General features: G+C 47.3%; 1 protein-coding gene across 4 annotated transcripts in view; it reads right to left on the bottom strand.

The window, feature by feature from the left end:
• FSIP1 (fibrous sheath interacting protein 1) overlaps nt 1-23,553 on the bottom strand; it is a 176,569-nt gene that overhangs the window by 144,366 nt on the left and 8,650 nt on the right. For all 4 annotated transcript variants that reach the window (XM_090033469.1, XM_090033472.1, XM_090033471.1 and 1 more), the window contains 5 exons: nt 18,364-18,495; nt 16,996-17,182; nt 15,348-15,446; nt 13,386-13,540; nt 8,102-8,195 (listed from right to left, as the gene is read on the bottom strand). In XM_090033469.1, the coding sequence (XP_089889595.1) occupies nt 8,102-8,195; nt 13,386-13,540; nt 15,348-15,446; nt 16,996-17,182; nt 18,364-18,489 (661 nt within the window). In that variant the 5' untranslated portion in view covers nt 18,490-18,495. The remainder of the gene's footprint in view (nt 1-8,101; nt 8,196-13,385; nt 13,541-15,347; nt 15,447-16,995; nt 17,183-18,363; nt 18,496-23,553) is intronic.

Here is a 23,553-nt window from a genome sequence, read left to right as displayed (position 1 = left end):
GGAGCCAATCTAAGACTCCTGTGACTTTTTATCTCAACCCTGGGACCCCATTAAAGCCAGTTCAAGACTCCATGCAATCCTGGGGCTGGGACCCACAATCAGCGGATTATCTCCATGAAGCAGCCCCATGTTGGCTCAGTGTGTTACTTAAAACAACCTGGAAATATTTTTCATTTGAAAAAGGCATATCTGCTACAATATAACAGGATATGACAGCATTTGACATTTTAAGCATGTTTATCATACACTAAGTGTCCCGAGCAATCAGACCCTTGCATTCCCTGACAAACATTTAACTAAATAAATAGATTGTAGTTAATCCTCTTCTAATAAGTGTCCATCGCTTTTAAGAAGTCTAGCACAAAATGAGAATTTACATTATTGGAGTTCTTCAAGATGCAAAGTCCATGTGCACATTTCCACAATTAATGGAAACATCTGCATACACCTGAACTCAGATTTCTGTCTAGCATTGCTCATGATAACTATACATGTGGAACCACCTTGTGTTTCACACACAATTTTTTTAAAAAGGTAGAGTGTGAAAACTTGCAACCACAAAATCCCAGGTAGAAAAATGTCTCTGAGACTGAGATGGTGAGCAGGATGCAGAATATACATACGGACATGCCTTGAAGAATTCCCCTTACTAGAAAGTAACTTCCCATAGGATGGGAAAACACATTTTGACCTTTATTAGTGGATGCTGTGCCAAGGTCACCAAGAGTCTTGAGTTTGGCTGAGCTTAAGAATAGATCATTCTGCCTCTCCACAAGATCTTAGCACTCCTAAAGATCTTTAGCTCTCCTAGGCTAGGGACAAGCAATACACATAAACTGGTTTAAGTGATCACAAACTGGTTTAAACCTGTAACAGAACAGACATTCAGTGCACATAAACCTGGTTGAATGAAGTATCAGACTTAATTGATTTAGCTTAAACCGGTTTATGCAATGTCTGTGCCAGACCCCTTGCTGATTTAAGATACACCAGAGTCCCTCAGCATCCCAGCATGCTCTCTGGGCTGGGCTCTCTGCTCCAGCCCAGCCAGGATGGCCCCTCTGCTCTTCAGCCAGAGCAGGGACAGGCAGGGGCAAGGGTCTGGCCAGGGAGAGGTTTAGTCCCACCCCTCCCTGTCCCACCGGCAGGGACTCCAGCTGGGTCTACTGGTTGCTCCCCCCTCCTGCTGCAGCAGTGGTCACCATGGCCTCTGAACCCTGTGCCGGTTCCAGGCTCCCATGTTTGAGCTGAGCAGCTGCAGCAGGGAGAGAAACAGCTGCTCAGCTTGAGGCAAAATTAGCCCTCCCCCTGCCGCTGTTGGCATCGGCTGAAGCCACCTGGAGCCGACAGCAGACTGCCCTGCATCTGCTCTGCTGGCACCGCTGGCCCAGTGACATGGTGGAGGTGGCTGCACCTAGAAGAGTCAGCAGCAGGAAGGGGAGGGGCTTTTTCCCCCTGCGCTGAGCAGCCTTTTCGTCCCACCGCTGCTGCTCAGCCTGGACTTGTGAGCCTGGAGCTGACTTGGGGTCAGGGCTACATGCACGGGTCCCTGCCTGTACCGCAGAGCTGGGGCCAGTGGCTAGCAGCAGCATCAAAGGAGCTGCTGCAGCCAGGCTGCCAAAAAAGGCAGTCCTCCTGTGGAGCCCCAGCCCTGCTGCGGAGCCCCAGCCCTGCTGCAAGACCAGGAAATGGTACCTCAGCCTGGTGAGACTGAGGGACCTCCTGGGGTCCAGACAAAGCCCCTGCGCAAGCCAGATCCACCCAGCCCATGACATCTAGCCATGCCCCTGACCAGCTGCTGGAGTGTCAAGGGGGGAGCAACTGTGATGGGGCAGGAGCCCCTTCCCAGTGGGGGAAGAGCACGCTGCATAGTGAGAAAAGTGGCTGCAGTGGCAATGCTGTTGGAGCTCTGGCTCCCTCCAGGCCCAGGTGCTGCCGCACACAGCCCATCACAGCTCTGCCCACCCCGCAACATGGCCCCCACCAGGAAAGAGCTTGTGCTGCCAGACATTGCGATGGGCTTCTGCCCCAAGGCCCTGCCCCCTCCCACTGCAGTGGCCCAAGAGGGGCACAGCCAGCCCGTAGGGCCTTTTGGAGAGGGGTGGGCAGGGATGGGGTTATTCCCCCTCCCTCCGTCATCCAATGGAGGGGACAGCAGGGGCCTATTCTGCCACAGGGAGCAGCCCACTCCTACAGCAGGGGTGGAGAGCAATCAGCAGACCCAGCTCAGGTCTCTGACGGTGGCACAGCAAGCGGGGCAGAATTAAATCCCTCTCTGGCCGATTCACCCCAGACTGGTCAGGTCCCCCTCCCAGCACACTTTCCCTGCAGCTGAGGGTGTGCACTGGTACCCCTGGCTCCTGGCCTGAGCAACTGCAGGCATGTGCCCGCATGTCTGTTTTGATACAAAGCACTCACCCTCTGCAGGTCAGACTAGCCTGCAAAGGTTGAATCAATTCAGGCTCCTGCTTTTTGAATGTCTGTCCCTAGCCCTAAAGACATTGATAACTTAAAAGTTTTCTAACATACCAAAAAAAGAACCTATCCTGTTTTGCCAGGTAGGTCTCAAAACCTTTTCTGCTGTTGACCAAGATGCCTCAAACAGCTAATCCACTGGATGAGGCTTTTTCAGGGACATTGCAAAGCAGTCCCACATCCACTGTAACAGCCCCATGCTGCTGAGGAGGATGAATCTCTGAGATAGAGAATATGAAGCTGGGAAAGAGGAGAGATAGGACTCCCCTTCCCGCTGATGATATAGTAACCTCTTGTATGGAAGATACTCCTCCAAGGAAGAGGACCCCAGTGGATATAAAGAAGCCAGTGGCAGTAGTGGGGGATTCAACCATTAGCTGGGTTTGTTAACCCAATGTCAAGGGCTATAGGCTGTACAGGAGGGACAGGATAGGAAAGAGGGGTGGGGGCGTGGCGCTCTATATTAAGGAGGAATACACATCCTCGTTAATTAGCAAGGAGCCAGGGGAGGGGCACTCTGAAGTGCTTTGGGTTAGAGTACAAGGCAGTCAAGGGGAAAGGAACTTAACGGTGGGAGTCTACTACAGACCTTCCAACCAGGGTGAAGAGCTTGACCAGGAATTCTTGGGTCAGCTCACAGAGGTAGTGAAGGCTAAGGATGTGGTAGTCATGGGGGACCTGAATTTCCCGGACATCTGCTGGGAAGAGCAGTCAGCCAGGTCTGAACGCTCCCGTATGTTCTTGGCCAGAGTACAGGACCTCCATCTAACCCAAGAGGTGCATAGCCCCACCAGGGGGGACGTCTTGTTGGACCTAGTGCTGGCCACGGGTGATGACCTAGTGAGGGGGCTGCGAGTGCTCGACCACCTGGGTGACAGCAATCATCGCCTGCTGGAATTCACCATTCAGCATAAGGTGGCAAAGGCATGCAGTAAGGCAGCGGCCCTAGATTTTAGGAGGGCAGACTTCAACGAGCTAAGGAGGATAGTTGGAGAAGCGCTGAGGTCCCGGGGGGGAGGGGAGCCAGGAGTCCAAGGAGAGTGGTCGTTCCTTAAAGAGACGATCCTCCAAGCCCAAAGGAAGGTAATCCCAACGAGGATCAAAGGGAGCAGGAGAGCACACAAGCCTCTGTGGCTCACCAAAAGCATCCGGGAATGTCTCCTTGCTAAAAAGGAGGCTTATACCCAGTGGAAAGAAGGGGTCATCACCAGGAAGGACTATTCTGTAGTTGCTCGGGGATGTAGGGGGGCAGTTAGGAAGGCCAAGTCAGAGATGGAACTGGGACTAGCTTCCCAGACTAAGGACAATAAGAAGTCTTTTTTTAAATATGTAGGGGGTAAAAAGAAGGTCCCGGGTAATGTGGGGCCCTTGCAGGATGACATGGTTAACTTGGTCGTCACACCAGACGGCAAAGCTAACATGTTTAACGATTTCTTTGCCTCCGACTTCCTAAGTAGGGACCAGAACAGCCACCTCCCTGCTGGGCCCCCCTCGGGCCCCGGGGGAGGCACACCTGGGCCACGGGTTAGCGAGGATTTAGTTAGGGAGCTTCTGGAGGGTTTGGACGTATTCAAGTCAGCCGGCCCGCATGATCTCCACCCTAGAGTTCTAAAGGAACTGGGCAAGGTCATTGCAAGTCCCCTGGCACAACTTTATGAGCACTTGTGGTGCTCTGGTGAGGTACCGGAGGACTGGAAGAGGGCCAACGTGGTCCCCATCTTCAAAAAAGGCAGGAAGGAGGACCCGGGAAACTATAGGCCAGTTAGTCTCGCCTCGATCCTAGGCAAGCTGTTCGAGAAAATTATTCTGGCACACATCCAGGAGGGGCCAGCAGGAGACTGCATGCTTAGGGGCAACCAACATGGGTTCATCAGTGGAAGATCCTGTCAGACCAACCTGGTGGCCTTTTATGATCAGATTACCAGATCGTTAGACGCAGGGGTAGCAGTGGACATAATTTTCCTGGACTTCCGGAAGGCTTTTGACACGGTCTCTCACCCTGTTCTCATTAAGAAACTGGGGGGCTGTGGTGTAGACACTCACACAGTCAAATGGGTCGCCAACTGGCTGGAGGGCCGCACCCAGAGGGTGGTAGTGGATGGGTCCTTCTCAACCTGGAAGGACGTGGGCAGTGGGGTTCCGCAGGGCTCGGTCCGCGGGCCCACACTGTTCAACATCTTCATCAGCGATTTGGATGAGGGGGTAAAAAGCACCCTGTTCAAATTTGCTGATGACACTAAGATGTAGGGGGACGTGGGTACATTGGAAGGATGCAACAGGCTACAATCATACCTAGACAGGTTACAGAGGTGGGTGGATGAGAATAGGATGGGATTCAACACAGACAAGTGCAAGGTGATGCATCTCGGGAGGAACAACCGGCACCATACCTACAGGTTGGGGAACTCCCCTCTTATCAGCACGGAGGCGGAAAGGGATCTGGGGGTCATCATTGACTCCAAGATGAACATGGGCTGGCAGTGTGGGGAGGCAGTCAGGAAGGCCAACCGCACCTTGGCATGCATCCACAGATGCATATCGAGCAGGTCCAAGGAAGTGATCCTCCCCCTCTATGCAGCACTGGTCAGGCCGCAGCTGGAGTACTGCGTCCAATTCTGGGCGCCGCACTTCAAGAGGGATGTCGACAGCATGGAGAGGGTCCAGAGGAGGGCCACTCGTATGATCAGGAGACAGCAGGGCAGGCCCTATGAGGAGAGGCTGCGGGACCTGAACCTGTTCAGCCTCCAAAAGAGAAGGCTGAGGGGGGATCTTGTGGCCTGTTATAAACTAGTTAGGGGGGACCAGCAGGCATTGGGGAAGTCACTGTTTCCCCAAGCACCGCCAGGAGTGACCAGGAATAATGGTCACAAGCTGGCAGAGGGTAGATTTAGGTTAGATATCAGGAGGCGCTACTTCACAGTCAGGGTGGCTAGGGTCTGGAACCAGCTTCCAAGAGAAGTGGTACAGGCTCCTACCCTGGGGGTGTTTAAGAGGAGGTTAGATGAACACCTTGCTGGGGTCATTTGACCCCAGTATTCTTTCCTGCCATGGCAGGGGGTCGGACTAGATGATCTGCTCAGGTCCCTTCCGACCCTACAAACTATGAAACTATGTGATGTCTAGGAGGACCACATGATAACTTGCCTGCCAGGTGCAAAGCCAATGGAGGTTACAAGATGTGGATGCTGGAGAGAAGCCAGTGGTCACAATCCACATTGGTACCAGTGACATAGGGAAGTGTGGGAGAGAGGTCCTGGAAGCTAAATTTCGGCTGCTAGGCAGGAAGTAAAAATCCAGAAGGATATCCACAGTTGTGTTCTCTAAAAATCATTTGAGTTCCTTGCACACAGCCAGAGAGAGAGGAAGGGCTCCAGAGTCCCACTACTTGAATGAGATGATGGTTCAGAGAGAAGGGGTTTAGGTTCATCAGGAACTGGGGAACCTGTACAGAAAAGGTCGACTTTACCTGAATTAGAATGTTACCAGACTAAAAATTAAAAATGGTATAGAGCAATTTTTTAAACTAAAAAGTGGGGGAAACCAAAAAACACAGAACAACATGCAGGTTGGGTTCATGTATCCCCAAAAGGGGGCATCATTCAGATGCTATACAGTCTTGAAGAAGATAAAACAGAAATAGGAAGTAAAACTGTAGATAATGGTGAGGATAAGTCCTTTGGATGCTTTTGTTAACATGAAGAAAAATAGCTTAACTTCCTGATTAAGTGGTTTATAGCAGACTTCTACCATAGCATCTCTTCTGTTCTTCCCCACTTCCCCCTTTTACCTTTACCCACAAACTTCCAACACATCTACCTCCCACCTCTTCTCATCGTCAGTGCAAATATATGCACCATGTCCTCTCTTGTTAATTTGCTTTTCTTTCCTAAAGGGAAATTTTACCATTCTATATCAATAGTCCAGTTCAGTCCAGTGATTTATCCCACCAGACCTCTGCAATACTGATTAAATCTTTTTTTTTCTTTACTAAGACTTCTTATTCTTCCTGTTTGTTGCTCATATGGTATACACATCTATGACATGTGGCAGACTACCAAGTATTTTCCTTCCTGTATTATCTTACACTCCATTTCAAATGGTTTTTTTATCCCTCATCCTAAGACTTTGGCCTTTTGACAAACTTGGATTTTTTTTTGCTCATCTGAGCAGCTTTTGTCACCAAACCTCTTTGAACCAGCCTCCTGCACACTGGGATTGAGTCTCAGAGGCCCAGTACTGCCACCTCCAACTCCCTATGTACCAAGATTGGGCCCTGGGGCCCAGCACTGCTCTCCCAGCCCCCCACATTGGGATTGGGCCCTGGGACCTGATGTCACCCAGTGCCAAGCCCTGTGCATTGAGGTTGGGCATCCCATCTAGTGCACAGATCCCAGGATTTTCCATGCATCTAGAAATTTGGCAGTAGGGAAGCAGTGGCACCGCTCTCATGCTGCCAGAGTTCTAGACATGTGGAGAGCCCTGTGGACCAGATGACACAATGCCACAGGCCACATCTGATCCATGAGCCAGGCATTGAGTACCCCTGCTCAGAATCAAGACTACAGATTCTCACCTGGATTAACTTTATAACCCTTTTGTCCCTCAAAGAGTGAACTTTTTTTTTTCCCTCTCTCCTACCCACCTTGACTCTCAGCAGTACCTTCTCCTTTTTCCTCGTCACTTCCCTACCTTTTCTATTCTAATCACTACTTTCTATTCAGCAGCTCTGCTTCTTGCAGTCCCTTCACAGGATCTGACAAAAAGCTCCCGGCTTACAAAAGCTTACACTATAGATCTATAATTTAATCAGTCTATAAGCTGCAAATCTACCCTTCCTCTACCTATTAAGCACTGGACTCCTAAAAGTGATTAAGTTCCAGTTTGCCTTGCAGCTGAGACATTCTCTTTTAGCCCATTTACATGTTTTCTGTGGAGCTCTTGCAGCAGATACTCCCCAAGCCAGGTGGCTCCCTCTGCCTCGCTTTTCTCAACATGGAAATATAGGCTGCATTCCCAACAAAACAGGACCTCTAAAGTCACAGTTCCTGGCCTACAAAGACCCTTCCATCCCCTCCCCAGATGTAATCAGAGGAAAAGCTAGCAATGGCATTTGTTTGCTAACCATTGTGCATCCTCCTAAGAATCCAACAAGAGAAGTAAAGAACCTCTCTCTCAGGCATCTCAAGGTGGCAGTTCTCTCAGCCTCCCAAATCCAGTAATCTCTTACCCAAATATCAGAGATAGAAATTGTGCAAAATTCACCTATTTTGCTGTGATCCTTTAGCCTTCAAGGCTTTTCAGTCCCTTGAAGTAATGTAGAATTACTGCAAGCATGTATCTATCAAGCAAAGCTATGTTGTGAAGATGTGAGAAGCAGCCGAAACACTTAACTAAGTTTCAGGTTCAGTACAAATGTTTTTACACGTTTTCACATGCAAGGACTATTTCATCAATAAAGATTAACAATAGCATTTATGAGAAGTAATTTACATTTATGAGAAGTATTAAACAGTATCTCAGAACTTATAAAAATGTAGCTTTAGTCAACATAGGAAACTAAGTTTTTAATCAACATATAGGTTAATCTTAGCACAATATTTAACATTTACCTGTCTTTCTTACTTACCAGCTCTCTCATGCAAAGATGACATTAAAGCTAAAAAATTATTTGTATTTTCTATCTCCTCGTGACTTCCTGAAGCACTGAGAATGATTACACACTAATAAAGAAAGAAAGTATGGAAATATAAAAAGGTAACGTGAATTTAATCAAATTAGAATTATATTGAAAGACTCCCCCAACCATCTAGTCCCAAAGTCTATCAAAATTCAAACAATACAACTTTTTCTTCAATCACGGTTTTGGGTGAACCTGATTTCCTTACTACTTTTTCCTTCTTTTTAAGAGGCTCGATGAAGTTAAGGTATATATGTTTTTAAATCTGTTGTTAAACACTTCCCAGACATGATTACTGGAAATAAAAGTAGAATCATTTCACTTTACACATTCAAATGGCATTTTTCCAGATACACAAGTGCCATTTTACACTAGAGTGCAGCCAACTAAGCATACTCAGTAGCAACATGGAATCCTACAGGTCCACACTGCACAGGAAGTAAGATCAACACTAGGTGCAAGCTCCAAAAAATAGTTCAAAAACTGCCATTGGGTGCAAAAAATTAACAGGATTCTGCCCTAAATGTCTTTATGTACATTTCAGTCACGGCAGACTTGCAATAGTATTGCAATTTCATGCTCTCAGTAACCACTGCAAACCTAAGAGCAAGTGAGTGAGACCCTAAATCTCTCTTCTCTTTCCTCTCAAGTTCAAGCTTATCTCTCTTATACTAACTGCTTGTCTCATGCTGAATTTTATTTTTCAAGCAAAATAAGGTGAGGGAAAGATACATTGTTTTTAAATGTTAAGAGAGAAAAAAATTGTGACAACCACCTCAATTCCCCATGCATCACACTGTCAAATAGGCTCTTAAAATTTTTGGTAGGACACATGGTGACTTTGTCAAGGGTTTACACCTTCTGCTTCACCTCTGTAAATCTGTCCAAGTTTAACCAAATTACAAGCCTTTGCAGGGGAAAAAAAAGATTCAGTTCACATATGCTCAGGAGTAACATCTTATATGTTAAGGAATGAAATCTCCCTGAATTCCATGAACAATAAGCATGAACCATTCCCTCGCGGCACTTCATCTAAACATGCCATGATTACAGAGTGACTGAGAGTGTATTCCATCTCAATATTACAGGAGTAAAGCCAGACACTTGAACTGAGAGCAGGATGCTTGTCTCACCAGTGTTTTTAATACCACTTCTCCCCAGCTAGCACAACAGGAGAGTAGCAGGTAAAGATTACCAATTCAAATATAGAAGGGACATGATCACATGGGGGGAAAGGAAAGGTAGATAGAGACAAGAAGTCTCTGAAGACTGAGACAAAGATCTGAAACATGAAAGACTACAACTGGCTGAATGAGAAAAGAGAAGCCCAGCTGGCTCAGTGTGAATCACTAAGATCTCTCAAAAGACTGAAATCCAGGGTTTGGAAAACTAGGACTACTTGATATAGAGCCTTGATGACCAGAAGCAAGAACATCTTCCTAGGAATTGACCAAAGCTACTTCCCTTAGTAATACAGAAGGCTGTCTGTTTTCTAAGCTGTTATAAGATTTAGATAGTCATCTGCTAAAAAAGGGGCAAGTTTGATGGTCTATAGCAGGGGTGTATACAGCCAACAGGCCAAATTCAGTCCATGGAGCCCATTATCTGGGCCCCAGTACTGCCCCTAGTCCTCAGTGGATGCATATGCAACGTGTCATAAAAGCCCCACATACAGGGCGTGGAACATGCACTGCACATGGCAGCCCCTCTATCAATCTGTGATGCACACTGCATGCAGAACCCATCGCCCCAGGATATGTGCCCAGCACCACTGTGGATCCCCTGGTACACTTGCCGCTTGCCGCCCCCCCCCCCCCCCTTTGATTCCTGCTGCACCCAAAGTTTAAAACCAACTGCCTGGCAGTGGCAGCAGAATTTCTAGTCAGGTGGTGCTGAGGGAGTCAATTGACTTCACAGCTCTTACACTGTACCTGATCCTTCCCAAACTCTTCATTCCACATGTGTTAATGATCCCCTCTTCTTTCTAATGGTCTTGATGTTCCACCAATCAAGCTATCGTTTGTTCTGCAATTCTTTTGGCTGTTCCTGGTAATGAAGCTCCTATTTCATAGCTCTGCAGACTATTTTTAACTCCTTCCAAAGAAATTATATTTGTTTTTTTCTTCAATACAGCCCTAGGTCCTTATCATATTAGTAAAGATCCTAATTTATTTTTCAGTGGAGAAAATGTGTTGTTTCATATGATGATGCACCTCATCATCTGCATCCCCCCTTTCAAAATTCTAGATCCGCCCATGTACATGCTGCATGTAGTACCCACCCCAACTGGTCTGGAATGCACACCACACACAGCACTCACTTCAGCCCAGTCCAGAACCTGTGCTGCACACATTGCACCACCCACTCCCACAGTTACTCCAGAGAAAGTGCCATGTGCAGCATGGGTCCCAAATTGGCTGGGGTAGGCACTGCCTGTATCACGCATCCCAGGGTAGTCAGTGGAAGTACAGTATGTACTAGATCCAACATCGGGGGATGGTGGGGAGGGTGGAAAGCAGGCAAGAGCAGTTCTGTGGGCCCGTTCCAGAAGCAGGACTGGCTATGTGCCATACATCTGGCCCATGGATTAAGTTTGACACAATTCATCCTGCCTATGTTCTGTATCCAGAACTTACACAAAAAACACAGTATTAAAGTTGAAAAGTTAAGCACCCCAAGTTAGGAATTGTCAGACTTAAAACTGGCTATGCAATCTAAACCCAGTCTCTTTTTGTATAGTCTGTAATTACATAATCACAAAGAATACAGGATTCATGCCTCATTCATCCCACTGAACAGACCTGTTTTAGACAGAGGATTACTTAGGGTTATGCAGTCAAGAGGGTTTTTTTTTATTTTAGGAGCTTCATTTCATGCATTTCAGGAGTTGGAAGATCTGAAGTAAATAAAGCAGGGCTTTGCAGAAAGGAGGCAGCTGAATGATACCTTGAAGAACTAGACTGTATGCCTGCAACAAAGCTCCTTCTGGTTCATTTAAACCAGATTTTTCCTCATTTTGCAGGTGAGTGACTTCAGATCCTGTGAATCTTTTGCAGAAGGGCTGAGCGTTCACAGCTGCTACCAAAATTAATTGGAACTGTTTTGGACATACATTTTTCATATAAATGAAAAAAATCTGATTCTAATCATCTCCAGTTGGACATTCATGGAAGATTATGGACACTTTTGACCTTAATCTCCCTCTGCATCTGTTCCCCTTAGGTAAAATAGGCAACCGTTTACCTCCTCATTTCTCAGCTGTGAAAAGGGATTATTAACGTTTATGAAGCACACAGATAATGAAGTAACTGGCACCACAGAAAGGTTGTAAGGAAGACCCTTTTTTTCTATAATCAGAGCAAGGTTTGACAGTGTGCCTTAGAGGAAGTAATGGCTTAGACACGGAACAGTAAAGAAATAACAAGATGCTAAATAGCTGCTCACTACATAAGTACTGCCCACTCTGCATGAAATGAAGTAGGCCTGTGTGAAGCAGCTAGTATTCGCTTTGGATTCAAATTCAGACAATTTGGGGGACAGCAATTCAATTCACTGTCCCAAATCAATTTGAATCTGATTTGAAGGTCCGGCTGGCAATGAACTGACCGCATCTCCAAATCGAACAGGCCCCATCCCCCACCCACTCTTCCAGCCCCATCAATGGCAGCCCTCCCCAGCCTCAGTGTCCTGGCACTTTAAAAAAGTGCAGCAGCCAGTGAGTGCAGGGTATTTTTTTAAGTGCCAGGAAGCTGGGACCAGATGAAACAGCCACTGAAGAGGCTAGGAGAGCGGGCAGGGATCGGGGGCTGCTCAAGGGAGCTCAGGGAGCAGGCAGGGCATGGGGCCTAGTGGGGGTCCCCCCATTGCCCCCACTTTCCTCTGCCAACCCCTCCTCCCTGCCCCCTACTGACTGGCACAGAGCCCAGGTCCAGCTCCCTGCAGTGGCAAGCAGGTACTGTCCGAATCTCCAAATCTTTTCTGAATCAATTCAGAGGCTTTGAATCAATTCGGACCTTTTTATTGGTCTCCCGATTCAATTTGGTGTTGAAGATTCAGCCGCTGTATCGGGCCGAATCTCCTCCAAATTGAATCAGCAACCAAAGTTCCGCACATCCCTAAAATGAGGCATGGACATTCACATGGATAGTGCCATCATTACTGAGTATACCAAGTTTTGAAGGAGATATTCAGCTTCATATTTCAACATTTAAGCTAATCTCTAACTGCTACAGACCAAGATGAGATGTATATGGGGGGAGGGGGGTGCATATCCCACCACATACACTTCAGAAACAAGTTAACAGTCACTATAAGAGAGAATACTGGAATAGATAGCCTTAAGAACTGTCATCCTAGTTGCTCCTAGTAACATTTCCAAAAATTAAGCCACAGACTATTTTCATTCCTCCCCCACCAATGGTGATTTACAACCTCCAGCATGAGGGCAACTTATCCTTTCTGAATGTTTATCCTAACAATAGATGGTTTTATTAACCAGAACCTTTTAAAATACTAATGAACTATTCACTGAAAATCGCTACAAGTTACCTACACAACCAGTAAAAAGTACTTTTTAAACTAGGGGGGACCAGAAGGGTTTAGGGGAGACACTGTTTCCCCTAGCACCCCCTGGCATGACAAGGAACAATGGACACAAGTTATTAGAGAGTAGATTTAGATCAGACATCCGCAAGAACTACTTCACAGTTAGGGCGGCTAGGAGTGGAACCAACTTCCTAGGGAAGTGGTGCTGGCTCCTACCCTGTGGATCTTTAAGAAGAGACTTGATGACTACCTGGCTGGACTCATTTGAGTCCAGTCTTTTCTCCCGCCCAGGCAGGGGGTCGGACTTGAAGATCTACAAGGTCCCTTCCGACCCTACTTCTATGATTCTATGATTCTATGAAATAAAATTGGATGTCATAAAAAGCTCTGCTTTTTCAGATGTTAGTCATGATGTGTCAGTTATACATTGGCTCAGTTTTTAAGAACAATTTAGTAGTTCCAAGTATGTCATGGCCAACATAAGTGTATCTTTGAATAATTTTAGATATCCCTCAGATATCCGAGTAATGGAAGAATGACTTGCACAACTTTTTCTTCCTTCTCATGTTGAGGTTCTTGGTCAGCCAGTAACTACCGAATTACAACCTGTGTTTGTGAAATCACGCTGTTACCTTCTATAAGATGGAAGGTATTTTATTAGTATGATAAAAAGTGACATATTTCTAACCTGAAGTTCTTCCCAGAGTTTTGTCCTCATTTCTCTGCCTTGTTTTTTAATTGTTCTCTCTTGAGATTGTTTCTTTGCCAATATCTTGTCCAGTTTATTCATCTTTCTTATAGCTTCTTGAATCTTAGGATCCACATCTTTTTCTTCAGAAACTTCTAGATTAGTAAAATGTAATGCAGTTAAGATTTAAAAAAGGATGCTGGCTTAAAAAGTTTAATTAAAATAAATAACAAGCCAATTAAACTGCCGTGGATTTTGCCAGCAATTTCAGTAGGACTACAGTTCTTCCCTGGCATTTGTAAGTAAGTATGTGGTTTCTACCATTGGACAGCTGTAGCAGAATAAAAGTAACATTTTTTCTAGCAGATATCAGAGCTGTTCTTTTAGCTGAACAACTATCTCCAAAGCCAAGGGAGGGAGTACTAGACCCAGTTAGGCACAGAAATTACCTGTAGTAGAAGACAGAATTCACCATGAAGGATATTAGTAGTTCCACCAGGTTTAAAAATCTGTTTGGGCTCCATATGCATCACAAGCACAGAAGATAGCTAGGACTGTCTCTTTTAGCTGGCCTGCATCTTGCTGAATTTGAACCTGAAACTACTGGATTCTTGAATGGGGCTTCATTTAATTAAGTCCTGTATTTAGGACAGAAGAATTCCATGTACCACTACAGGCTGTGGACTGACTGGCTGGGCAACAGGTCTGCAGAAAAGGACCTGGGGTTTACAGTGGACAGTAAGATGCATATGAGCCAGTGGTGTTGCCAAGAAGACTAACGGCATACTGGGCTTCCTTAGTAGGAAGGTTGCCAGCAGGTCAAGGGAGACGATTACTCCCCTCTATTCAGCTCTGGTGAGGCCACACCTGGAGCAGTGTTCAGTTTGCCTCCCTCCCACCCCCCACTACAGAAAGGATGTGGACAAACTGGAGAGAGTTGAATGGGGAGCAACAAAAATTGTGAGGGGGTTGGGCACTTGACTTATGAGGAGAGGCTGAGGGAACTGGTCTGATTTAGCGTAGAGAAGAAAAGACTGAGGGGGGATTTAATAGCAGCCTTCAACTACCTGAAAGGGGAGTTCAAAAGAGCATGGAGCTAGACTGTTCTCAGTGGTAGCAGATGACAGGACAAGGAGCAGCAGTCTCAAGTTGCGGCAAGGGAAGTTTAAGTTGGATATTAGGAAGAATTTTCTCACTAGGAGAGTAGTAAAGCACTGAAACAGGTTACCCAGAGTGGAGGTGGACTCTCCATCCTTGGAGGTTTTTAAGATTCGGCTAGACAAAGCCTTGGCTGGGATGATCTAGTTGGGGATGGTCCTGCTTTGAGCAGGGGGTTAGACCAGATGACCTCCTAAGGTCCCTTCCAACCCTAATTTTCTATGGTTCTAAGACACAAAAGAGCAAGTGGCAGATGAGTGGCACAGAGATGGTCCATGTGCCAGACTCACTTGCCAGAATTGGGCCTTGTGCAAGACCATAGCCTGTGGGTTCCCAATAGATGCATAAGGAGCCCTGCAAGCCACATGACATGGTCCACAGGATGGGATTTGGGCATGCCTATTTTAGAGGACTTGCACCATTGGTCCAAAAAGTCTCACCATCACCAAGTTCTGCTTGCTTATTTGATTTTGAGCTGACAAAACCCAGAGTAGCATCAGGAACTTGGGTTGGTTTTATTTACCTGAACCTTTTAGAATACTAATGACCTATTCATTGTAACATCTAGTACAGCATGAGTTCTATTGGCTAATTATACCTACTAAAATATGAAATGTATCATCCTTGTGTAAATTCTTAACTTCATGTCACATTCACAGTTATTGTTTTCCTTCTTTTACTGCACTAAAAACATACACACATCCTTAATTAAGTCCTCTATTGACTTATCTTACTGCCACACTTAACTGAAAGAAGTGAGAAGAAATGGAAACTGCACTATTCACTTAATACATCTCATAATACCTTCTTTTACATTAGTTAGCATCTCTTGAGAAGCTTCATTTAAATTGGGAGGCTCAGTTTCAACACAATCCTCTCCAGAATCTGAGCTAGAAATGTATTCTGAAAAACAAAATCAATAATAATAATAATAAATTATTTGAAATAATCTATAATTAAAGATGACTGAAGCAGTCATCAAGAGAATTAAATACATTTTTTCATGTCAATCATAAAATACACTCATTACAATTCCCTCCTGTATAGAAAAAGGGTACTTAGCATTATGCTGAGAACTAGGGGTTAAAACACAGGACAGGGAAATCAAGGTACCACTTTTATTCCTAGTTCTTACACAGAATCTCTATGGGTAGAAATAGACATTGCGAACCAAAGTGTATCAACTGTGGTAGGACATGTCCAACACACACATCACTGTGGGAAAGGGGACAATATGTTCCCCTAGATGCAAGACAGAAAGGAACCCAGGGAATCCCTGGGCTCCGTGCTGCCCCAAGTCAGGTCCTGTGCAAGCACGGCTCAACACAGTTCCCAGTATGGGGTGGTGTAAATGTACATGGTGGTGCAGGAGCTGGGGAATCCCTAGTGTCCCATGCCTCCGCATGGGGACTTAGGCTAACCTGTGCCAACAGGGATCCTGGCAATGAGGTGAAGGGCAATGTAGATTTCCTGGCTGCCACTCTCCCATATTCCTCATCCTGAAGCACAGGTTGGCCCAGGGACTACACAGCACCCACTCTGGCCCATGCCTCCACCTGAAGCACAGGTTGGCACAGGTCCCAGCCAGGGGAGGTGCAGGTCAGCACAGAAGCCAGGGAATTCCCAAGGCCCTGTGCCTCTAAACTGGGACCTGCACCACATCCTGAACCAATCCAAAGGCACGGGTCAGCGCAGGTCCTGGCATGGAGGCACAGGGTGCTGGGAACTCCCCAGCTCCTGCTCTTCCCTGCACCTCCTTGTCAGGACCTATGCTGACTTATGCTTCACACAAAAACACAGGTCAGCACAGGACAGAGTGGCACAGGAGCCAGGGATTCCCCAGCTCCCCATGTCTTCATGACAAAACCGGTGCTGACCCAGGCCTCTGCATGAAGCACAGGTCAGCAAGTCCTTTTGCGTGGTAGCAGGGGGCCTGCACAGGCTTTCCCACTTGCAAAGATACCCCTAGAAATCCATGGATACCCAGGGCATCTCTGTAAGTTGGACAAGTCATATAAATGTTCTGCAGCCTAGAGGGATGCAATCCTACCCAGGGTGCACAAGATTAGTCCCCCAAAGACTAGGGGGACTACACTCTACCACCGCAGAGCAAATAGACATCAGGCACAATAAAGCAACACACTGATGTGATACGACAAAAGGTAAGGATGTCTATTTTCTCAGCTTTTGTGCCACCACAAAAATTATTATAGCAGCACAAACACTATGTCAGGCAATGTCGGTTTCAACCCTACGTAACTTTGAAGCAGCAGATAAATAACTTATTCTATTTACCAACCTGTAAAACAGCAGTACAGTTTACTTTAAGTGCACAGCTTCTGATCTAGCCCTATATTTATTACAGCAGTATCTGCAAGCAGAATCTAGCCAGTTATTCAAAAACTAGCTTCTGTAGAGCTAAGCAACAGGTTGAAGTTAGTCACTGTCCTACCTGACAACTCAGAATTCTGCATCTGCTGGAAAATGCAGGTAGTTTCCTCCTCCATGGTTTGTTGCAGTGTTCTCATTTTCTGCGTTTTATATTTCTCTCTACTGTTATCCTGGTTTTTTTCTTCTGGACTGCTCTTTCCTGAATTGTCTTGTTTATGATCACTGTCCAAATCACCTTGATAATCAACCTAAAATTGGGTAAAATTTAATACTGATCACAAATGTAGGAATGACCTGTTAGGAAAAAAAAAATCATGCATTGTTACGAATGTTAACAATATACTTGCAAGTATTCTTAGCCAAGGATCTCAGGCTTCTTTACAAATAAAGTAGTACTCTCAACTCATACCAACAATGATCTTTCATAGAGAGCTGGCTAATGTGTCTCTCTCACAGGTTCACTGTCATATACTAAGTGACAAATTTGGGATGGGGAAGAAATTTTTCTCCATGTCAGATTGGAATGGACTTTAGGAGTTTGGCATGTACACTGATAAATTTCCTCCTCCTAGAAGGCACCTGGCATTGTGGTACATTGACCTCTCTTATTCAATCTTTGGGAGATAGGCAAAGCCCTACTCCAGCTGAAGTCTTGGGGTTTAATTTAGGGGTATCTGGGCAAAATTTTAATGGGCTAACTAGGTACTGTCTACTGTTGGTGAGTACCAAAACTGTCTTGTAAAAGTGGTAGAAATGGGTCCGGGGTTCAGTACAGTTGAGGTCTTGGAACATATCCCTATTTGTTACATTGTAAAGTGGGTTTCCTTTACGCAAACTGGAGTTATGCACCATTTTCCAGAAAAGCATGTACAGCATAAAGCAAAGGAAACCTGTACTAGGACCAGTATTTTGTAATGCAATTCAGCAAATTATGCACTTATATAAGGGCCTCGTTACTCATTAATTTTAGGCAGCTCCTTGTGCTCTTAACATCTGGGATCAGTGGCGTACCATGGGTCTCTGGCACCCGGGAGTCAATGCTTCCATTTGCGCTGCCTCCCCCCGTAGCCAACTGCCAAGTGGGAGGGTCCTCTGGTGGCTGAGCGGGGGCAGGGGGGGAGAAGTCCCCTGGCGGCTGATCGTCAAGCCCAGAAATGCCGGCGGCAAAACCGTGCCACCCGGGGACCAAGTATGCCCCCACTCCCTGTTACTATGCTACTGCCAGAATTGTCCATACATTAACACCTGAAGCATACTTTTATTGTATTGGTTTTGAGTCTACCATTTCTTTTGAAAAATATCGATGAGCACTTACACAGCAATTTGTATCATAAACCACAAAGCACATTACAAAGTTTTAACAACAGAGATTTTATCTTTTCTTCTTTTCAGACAAAGGTTGTGATGTGCCAAAGATTAAAATAGTTACCTTTGATAAGCATGGCTCTGGTGTTAACACCTCCAAAGATGCGCTTGAAGCTCGGCTACCAAGATGAGCTCTGGAGCTAGAGGCAGGCCTTGAAATGTCATCTAGGTTTCCTCTTGTAATATCCATTGTGGTCTAAAATGAATAAAAAGCCAAAAAAAAACCAAAAAAAAAAGAGCTACTACATAATAATAACTTGCCCCCTTGCCCCATGAAAGTTAGACTAGAAGTCCTAAAAAATTAGGCATCTTTGATGAGAAATATATACAGTGGGCACATCTACACATGTGCATTTACTGCACAGTAACTGAAATTACTGCAAAGTACGGGCACACATCTACACATGCACACCTGTACTGTGCAGTAAATATGGTGACTTATGCCCACTTGAGTATAAATTTGATAGCAGGTATCAAATTTATGTCTAATTAGTTATGCACAGTAACACACATGTAGATGCATTACTGCACAGTAACCCAGAGGGCCTCCCTGCTGGGTCTGCCCAGCCACTAGGGGGCCAGCCTGAGCCCAGCTCCAGGGCTCCTGGCTAGCTGCCTCTCCAGGCTTCAACTTAAGTTAGTCCCAAGTGCTGACAGCCAGCTCTGGCTTCAATTTGGGACTGAAGTTAGTCCAGGAGTGGGCAAAATAAGGCCCACGGGCCACATCCAACCCACCAAGCGCTTCCCTCCGGCCTGCGGAGCCCCTTCAAAACCTACATAATGGCAGCTGTCTCTTTAAAAGACTCCAGCAGCACCAGCTGCTGGCTGCAGCACTTCAGACTGTTTACTTGGGTTCTGGTTGCAAGGCAACCAACCCTGACCTCAGCCTGACCAGGCTGGCCCCGCCCCTGGCTCAAGCCACATTTGCAGCTTGAGAGGGGTCAGGGGGCTGGACCAGAACCTGTGGCGCCAGTGAGGGGAAAGCGTCTGAGCCGGGTTCTGCTTTGCCGCACAGGACTAGAAAGGGCCCTGCCCTACAGGTAAGCCCAGGAAAGTGGCTTCTGGGCAAGCTTTCCCCGTGCCATGCCACTCGGGCCATGCAGGGTAGGGCTGGGCCAGCACTAGGGAGAGGAAGCAGCAGCTGGACCACAGCTCCAGCCCAGTCAGCACCAGGGAGGAGAAGTGGCAGCAGAGCTGTGTGCCACTCAGGACAGGTTGAGCCCAGCCAGAGCAGCAGGGGCTCAGCTGCATTTTCCCCCTACCTGTGCTGATCAGTCCCAAGCAGCACACAGCTCCACAGGTGCTTCTGCTGGCCGGGCTTGCCCTGACCCCAGCAGCACGTGGGAAGCTGGCTTCAGCTGCATGCTGCTCTGGATGGGACAGACCCCCCCAGGTCTGCACCGGCCAGAAAAGGTGGCATGCAGCTGAAGTGGGCTTCTTGCATGCTGCTGGGGATGGGAGGATCCCGGCCGGGTCAGCACCAGCCAGCAGAAGTGGCAGCAGAGCCATGTGCCACTCAAGACTGACAGGCACAGGCAGGGGGAAAGTGCAGCTGAGCCCTTGCTGCTCCGGCCGGACTCGTCCCATCCCAAGGAGCACATGGCTCCCATGCCACTTCTGCTAGCTGGTACAGACCCGGTCGGGCTTCTCCCATCCCCAGTAGTGCATGGGAATCCAGCTTCAGCTGCATGCCGCTTTTCCTGGCCAGTGCAGACCCGGCCAGGTCGTCCCATCCAGAGCAGCATGCGGCTGAAGCCAGCTTCCCATTTGCTGCTGGGGACTGAGCAAGCCTGACTGGGTCGGCACTGTCCAGAAGAAGCAGTGGCAGAGCCTCTTCCTTTTGGGACCAGCTGGCACAGGTAGGGGGAAAGTTCTGGGGGAGGTCTGATGTCCTTGAAACCCCACTGCTGGGGCAGGATGTTAGAGGGGTCACAACCCCTTGCTACCTGGTAAGTTGTGCAAGGGGAGGGACTTCCAGTGGCAAAGGTCAGGGTTCAGGGGGCAGGAATTCCAAGATGGTGACCACAGGGTGGGGCAACTAAAGGGGCGAAGGTACCCATGTGGCCCTTGACAACTGGCCAAAACTCATCAAGTGGCCCTCCACCTGAAATAATTGCCCACCCCTGAGTTAGTCCCAAGGGCTGGCAGCCATGTGGTCAGAGGCTGGAGCTCCCCACAGTGGCCACAAAGGCACATGGTAGGCTGCTCTGACCTGCAACTAAATTTAGTCCCAAGTCACCTGCACATGTAGGTGCTGGCCTATTCCTGCTCATTACACAGTAATTTACTGCACAGTACATTTCAGCCAGTAAATGCACATGTAGACATGCCAAGTATTCACTAGTTCTCCATTTTTCTTGGGTACATTTGCATGGAGTCACTGACTCAAAGCAAAAATTAAGCAGGCTGGTTACAAAATGTGCAAGCATATCTAAATAATATATCCAAACCCCCATAACATTCTTACAGTAAGAGAAGTGCTATTACAGTCCTCTTTAAACCTGAACTCAACAAACTTAGTGCTAACAAAATAGCAGCCAAGTTGAAGTATTTTGTAGGTTCATAGAATACATCCAGACATGATACAAACAGTGTAGGATAGTCAAATGGCACTTTATTTCTGTGCATGACACAGCACATTATTATCTGAAATCACATATATGGCATATTACATCTATATTTACACAGCATTTTACAAACATAGGTAAGAAGAAAGTAGGAGAGAAAGAAAACAATTACAATGTTTGTTTATTTTAATTTGTAAAGCATAGTTGTTCAATCCATTGGCTCCTGATCCTACGCTTTGGAAACAACACTTTCAAATTTATACTCATCAAGATGTTAGACATAATAATAATGGAATAACAGAGTGGGTTGGTCTATTTATTTATGGAGGGATGAGTAATCCCAAACATTTAGAATCCCTGTAAGACTTCCCAGATATTCAAATGCCTTCCTTCCCACACATCTGAGATGCATGAGAAGACTTGCCAAGCACAAGGCAAAGTTAATCAGAGCAAGAAATGCCTAAGGGGTACCCAAGTGGTTTAGCAATGGTTGAAAATGAAGGAAAAGAGAAATCTCAGGGATATAAATAAAACCACTGGACAGGCCAAAAACCAGATGATGGTAGTAAGAAATACTTGATGCTGAAGCTACAAGCCTGGGAGACAAAAGCATGTGTGTGTGCACCATCCAACACAGCAGACTCTCACATGTCAGTAACTTTAGCCATGCCACACTCTTCTATAAAGAGTATCTCAAATGGTTAACTTAGAAAATATGCTGGAGTCTTAAGTGTTACGTACCAACAGTAGAGCTGAGGCTTGATACAATTGATGTTTCTTAAGCAACACATTGTCATCAAAGGCTGTTTAGCCCTTAATAAAATCTCAGTGAAGACTTAACTTGTTGCACCTTTCCAACTGCCAGAAACAGCCCCTGGTAAGTTGTCATCAAGTTTCTGGAAACTGGAAAGTCTCTTTCACTATTATTACTACTATTCAGGCCCAGTTCCACTCCTTCCCCCCCAGCGTTGGCTCAGAGCCTGCTCCTCCTGTCCTCCCCCAACTATCACCAGGTGTTCCCAGGCCTACTGCTCCCCTGCCTTGATGGCCAGGTTTCTCCCCACCCGTGGGCCTGGTCCTTCCCTGCATTGGGTCTAGACCCACTCCTCCCCTTCCCCCACCACCACTGCCACCATAGTGCACCCGGTATTCCTCCTACCACCGCCCAATCGGGCCCTGCAGGCAGCAATGATGGAAGGGGGAAGGGGCAGACCAAAGCCAGAGCTGGTGGCCCGTTCCCCCACCAGCATCCCGACCCAGCTCTCCCCCTGTGCTGCTGCCACCATGACCTGTAAGGAGTAAAGTCAGGGTGAGGTCAGCTCCGGTGTCCTCGCCCTCCCCTGTTTCATCCACTCCATTGCCCCCACCTCCAGGGAGCAGAGAGTCCCCCCATCCCCTGTGGCATTCTCTGTCCCCCCATCCCCTGTGTCCCCACCATCATGGCAGCATTCAACTGCTACTAGCTCCTGTTGGAATGCTTGTTTGCACTCTGATTGGCTGTTTGTTAGAGGGTGGGGACAGAGTCCTGTGCTCGCTCCCATCCAGACCCACAACCCCTTTACCTCCTGCTGTTTGGGGTCTGGGCCTGCTGCCCCCACCCTCCCGCTGCCCAAATGCATATCCCTATGGGCCTTCTCCGGGTTATAATGCCAACGATGATTCTGGTTATAATTATTACTACTATCATTGTTAATATGATGCTTATTACTAAGGGCATTCTCAGGATTGCTGTTATGATGGTTATTAGTATGGCTACAATGATGACAGTTATGATAACTGAGTTATCACTGAATATTATTATTCAGTCCGTGTTTCCCCTTCCTCGCAGCAAGGGGAAGAGGGGCAAGGAGGCGGCAGCGTCCAGGGGAAGCAGCTGATAGAGAGGACGCCGCAAACACTCTCGCGCAGAAAATGCAACAGACAAAGCCAGGGAGTGGGGCATGACTGCAATGGCCCCGGTGTCTCGAGGGCCGCACACCACACCACCTGGCCCAGCCCACACTCACTGGCCACACCACAGCCCGAGCCAGCTCCGGCCAGCAACGCCATTTCCATGCTAACCCCTCCACACACACACACACACACACACACACTTCTGGGATTGCATCCTTGCAAGAAGGACCACTCGCTGCGGGGCAATGCCATCCACGCAGGGGTGGGGGACGATTCGGGCTGGCTGCTTTCAAACCCTCCAGATTAAGTCTCTGTCCCCAGCTGAGGAAGAAATGCTGCACAGAGAGAAGTAATCTGTGCTCCTGCCCTTGTGCCCTGCAATAGGGAACCTCTATGGGACCTGGGCGCTGCGTCTTAACCTGCCTAACCCTATGTGGGCTTGGCAGCTCGCTCCGCACATGCACAGTAGCAGGGGTGCATGGGGCTCGGGTGGGCTGAGCAGGGCAAGTGGCAGCAGCCCAGGGCAGAAATGGGTGGGGGTGGCTTGGATGGGGGGGCCAAGGCAGAATTTTGGGGTCTGCCCCCATCCCCCAGCATCGCCTCTGATAGCCAGTAAAGCAGCTCCTGCCTCGAAGAACTGACAGCATCCCAGTGAGACCCAAGAAGAAGTGAAGGGGTCACATTAGAGCAAAGTTAGACGGTAACAACCCTGTGACAGCTTGCCTTGTGCCCACTTCTCAGCCGTGTAGCTGTGCAGTTCTGCTGGCTCCTGTTGTGCTGAGTGCAGCCCTGCA

The sequence above is a fragment of the Crocodylus siamensis genome, chromosome 2 (assembly GCF_052110815.1).
Source record: "Crocodylus siamensis isolate JL-2025a chromosome 2, ASM5211081v1, whole genome shotgun sequence".
In the NCBI taxonomy this organism is placed as follows: Eukaryota; Metazoa; Chordata; order Crocodylia; family Crocodylidae; genus Crocodylus; species Crocodylus siamensis.
The sequence above is the reverse complement of the archived record's forward strand: the minus strand, read 5'-3'. Positions and strand labels throughout refer to the sequence as shown.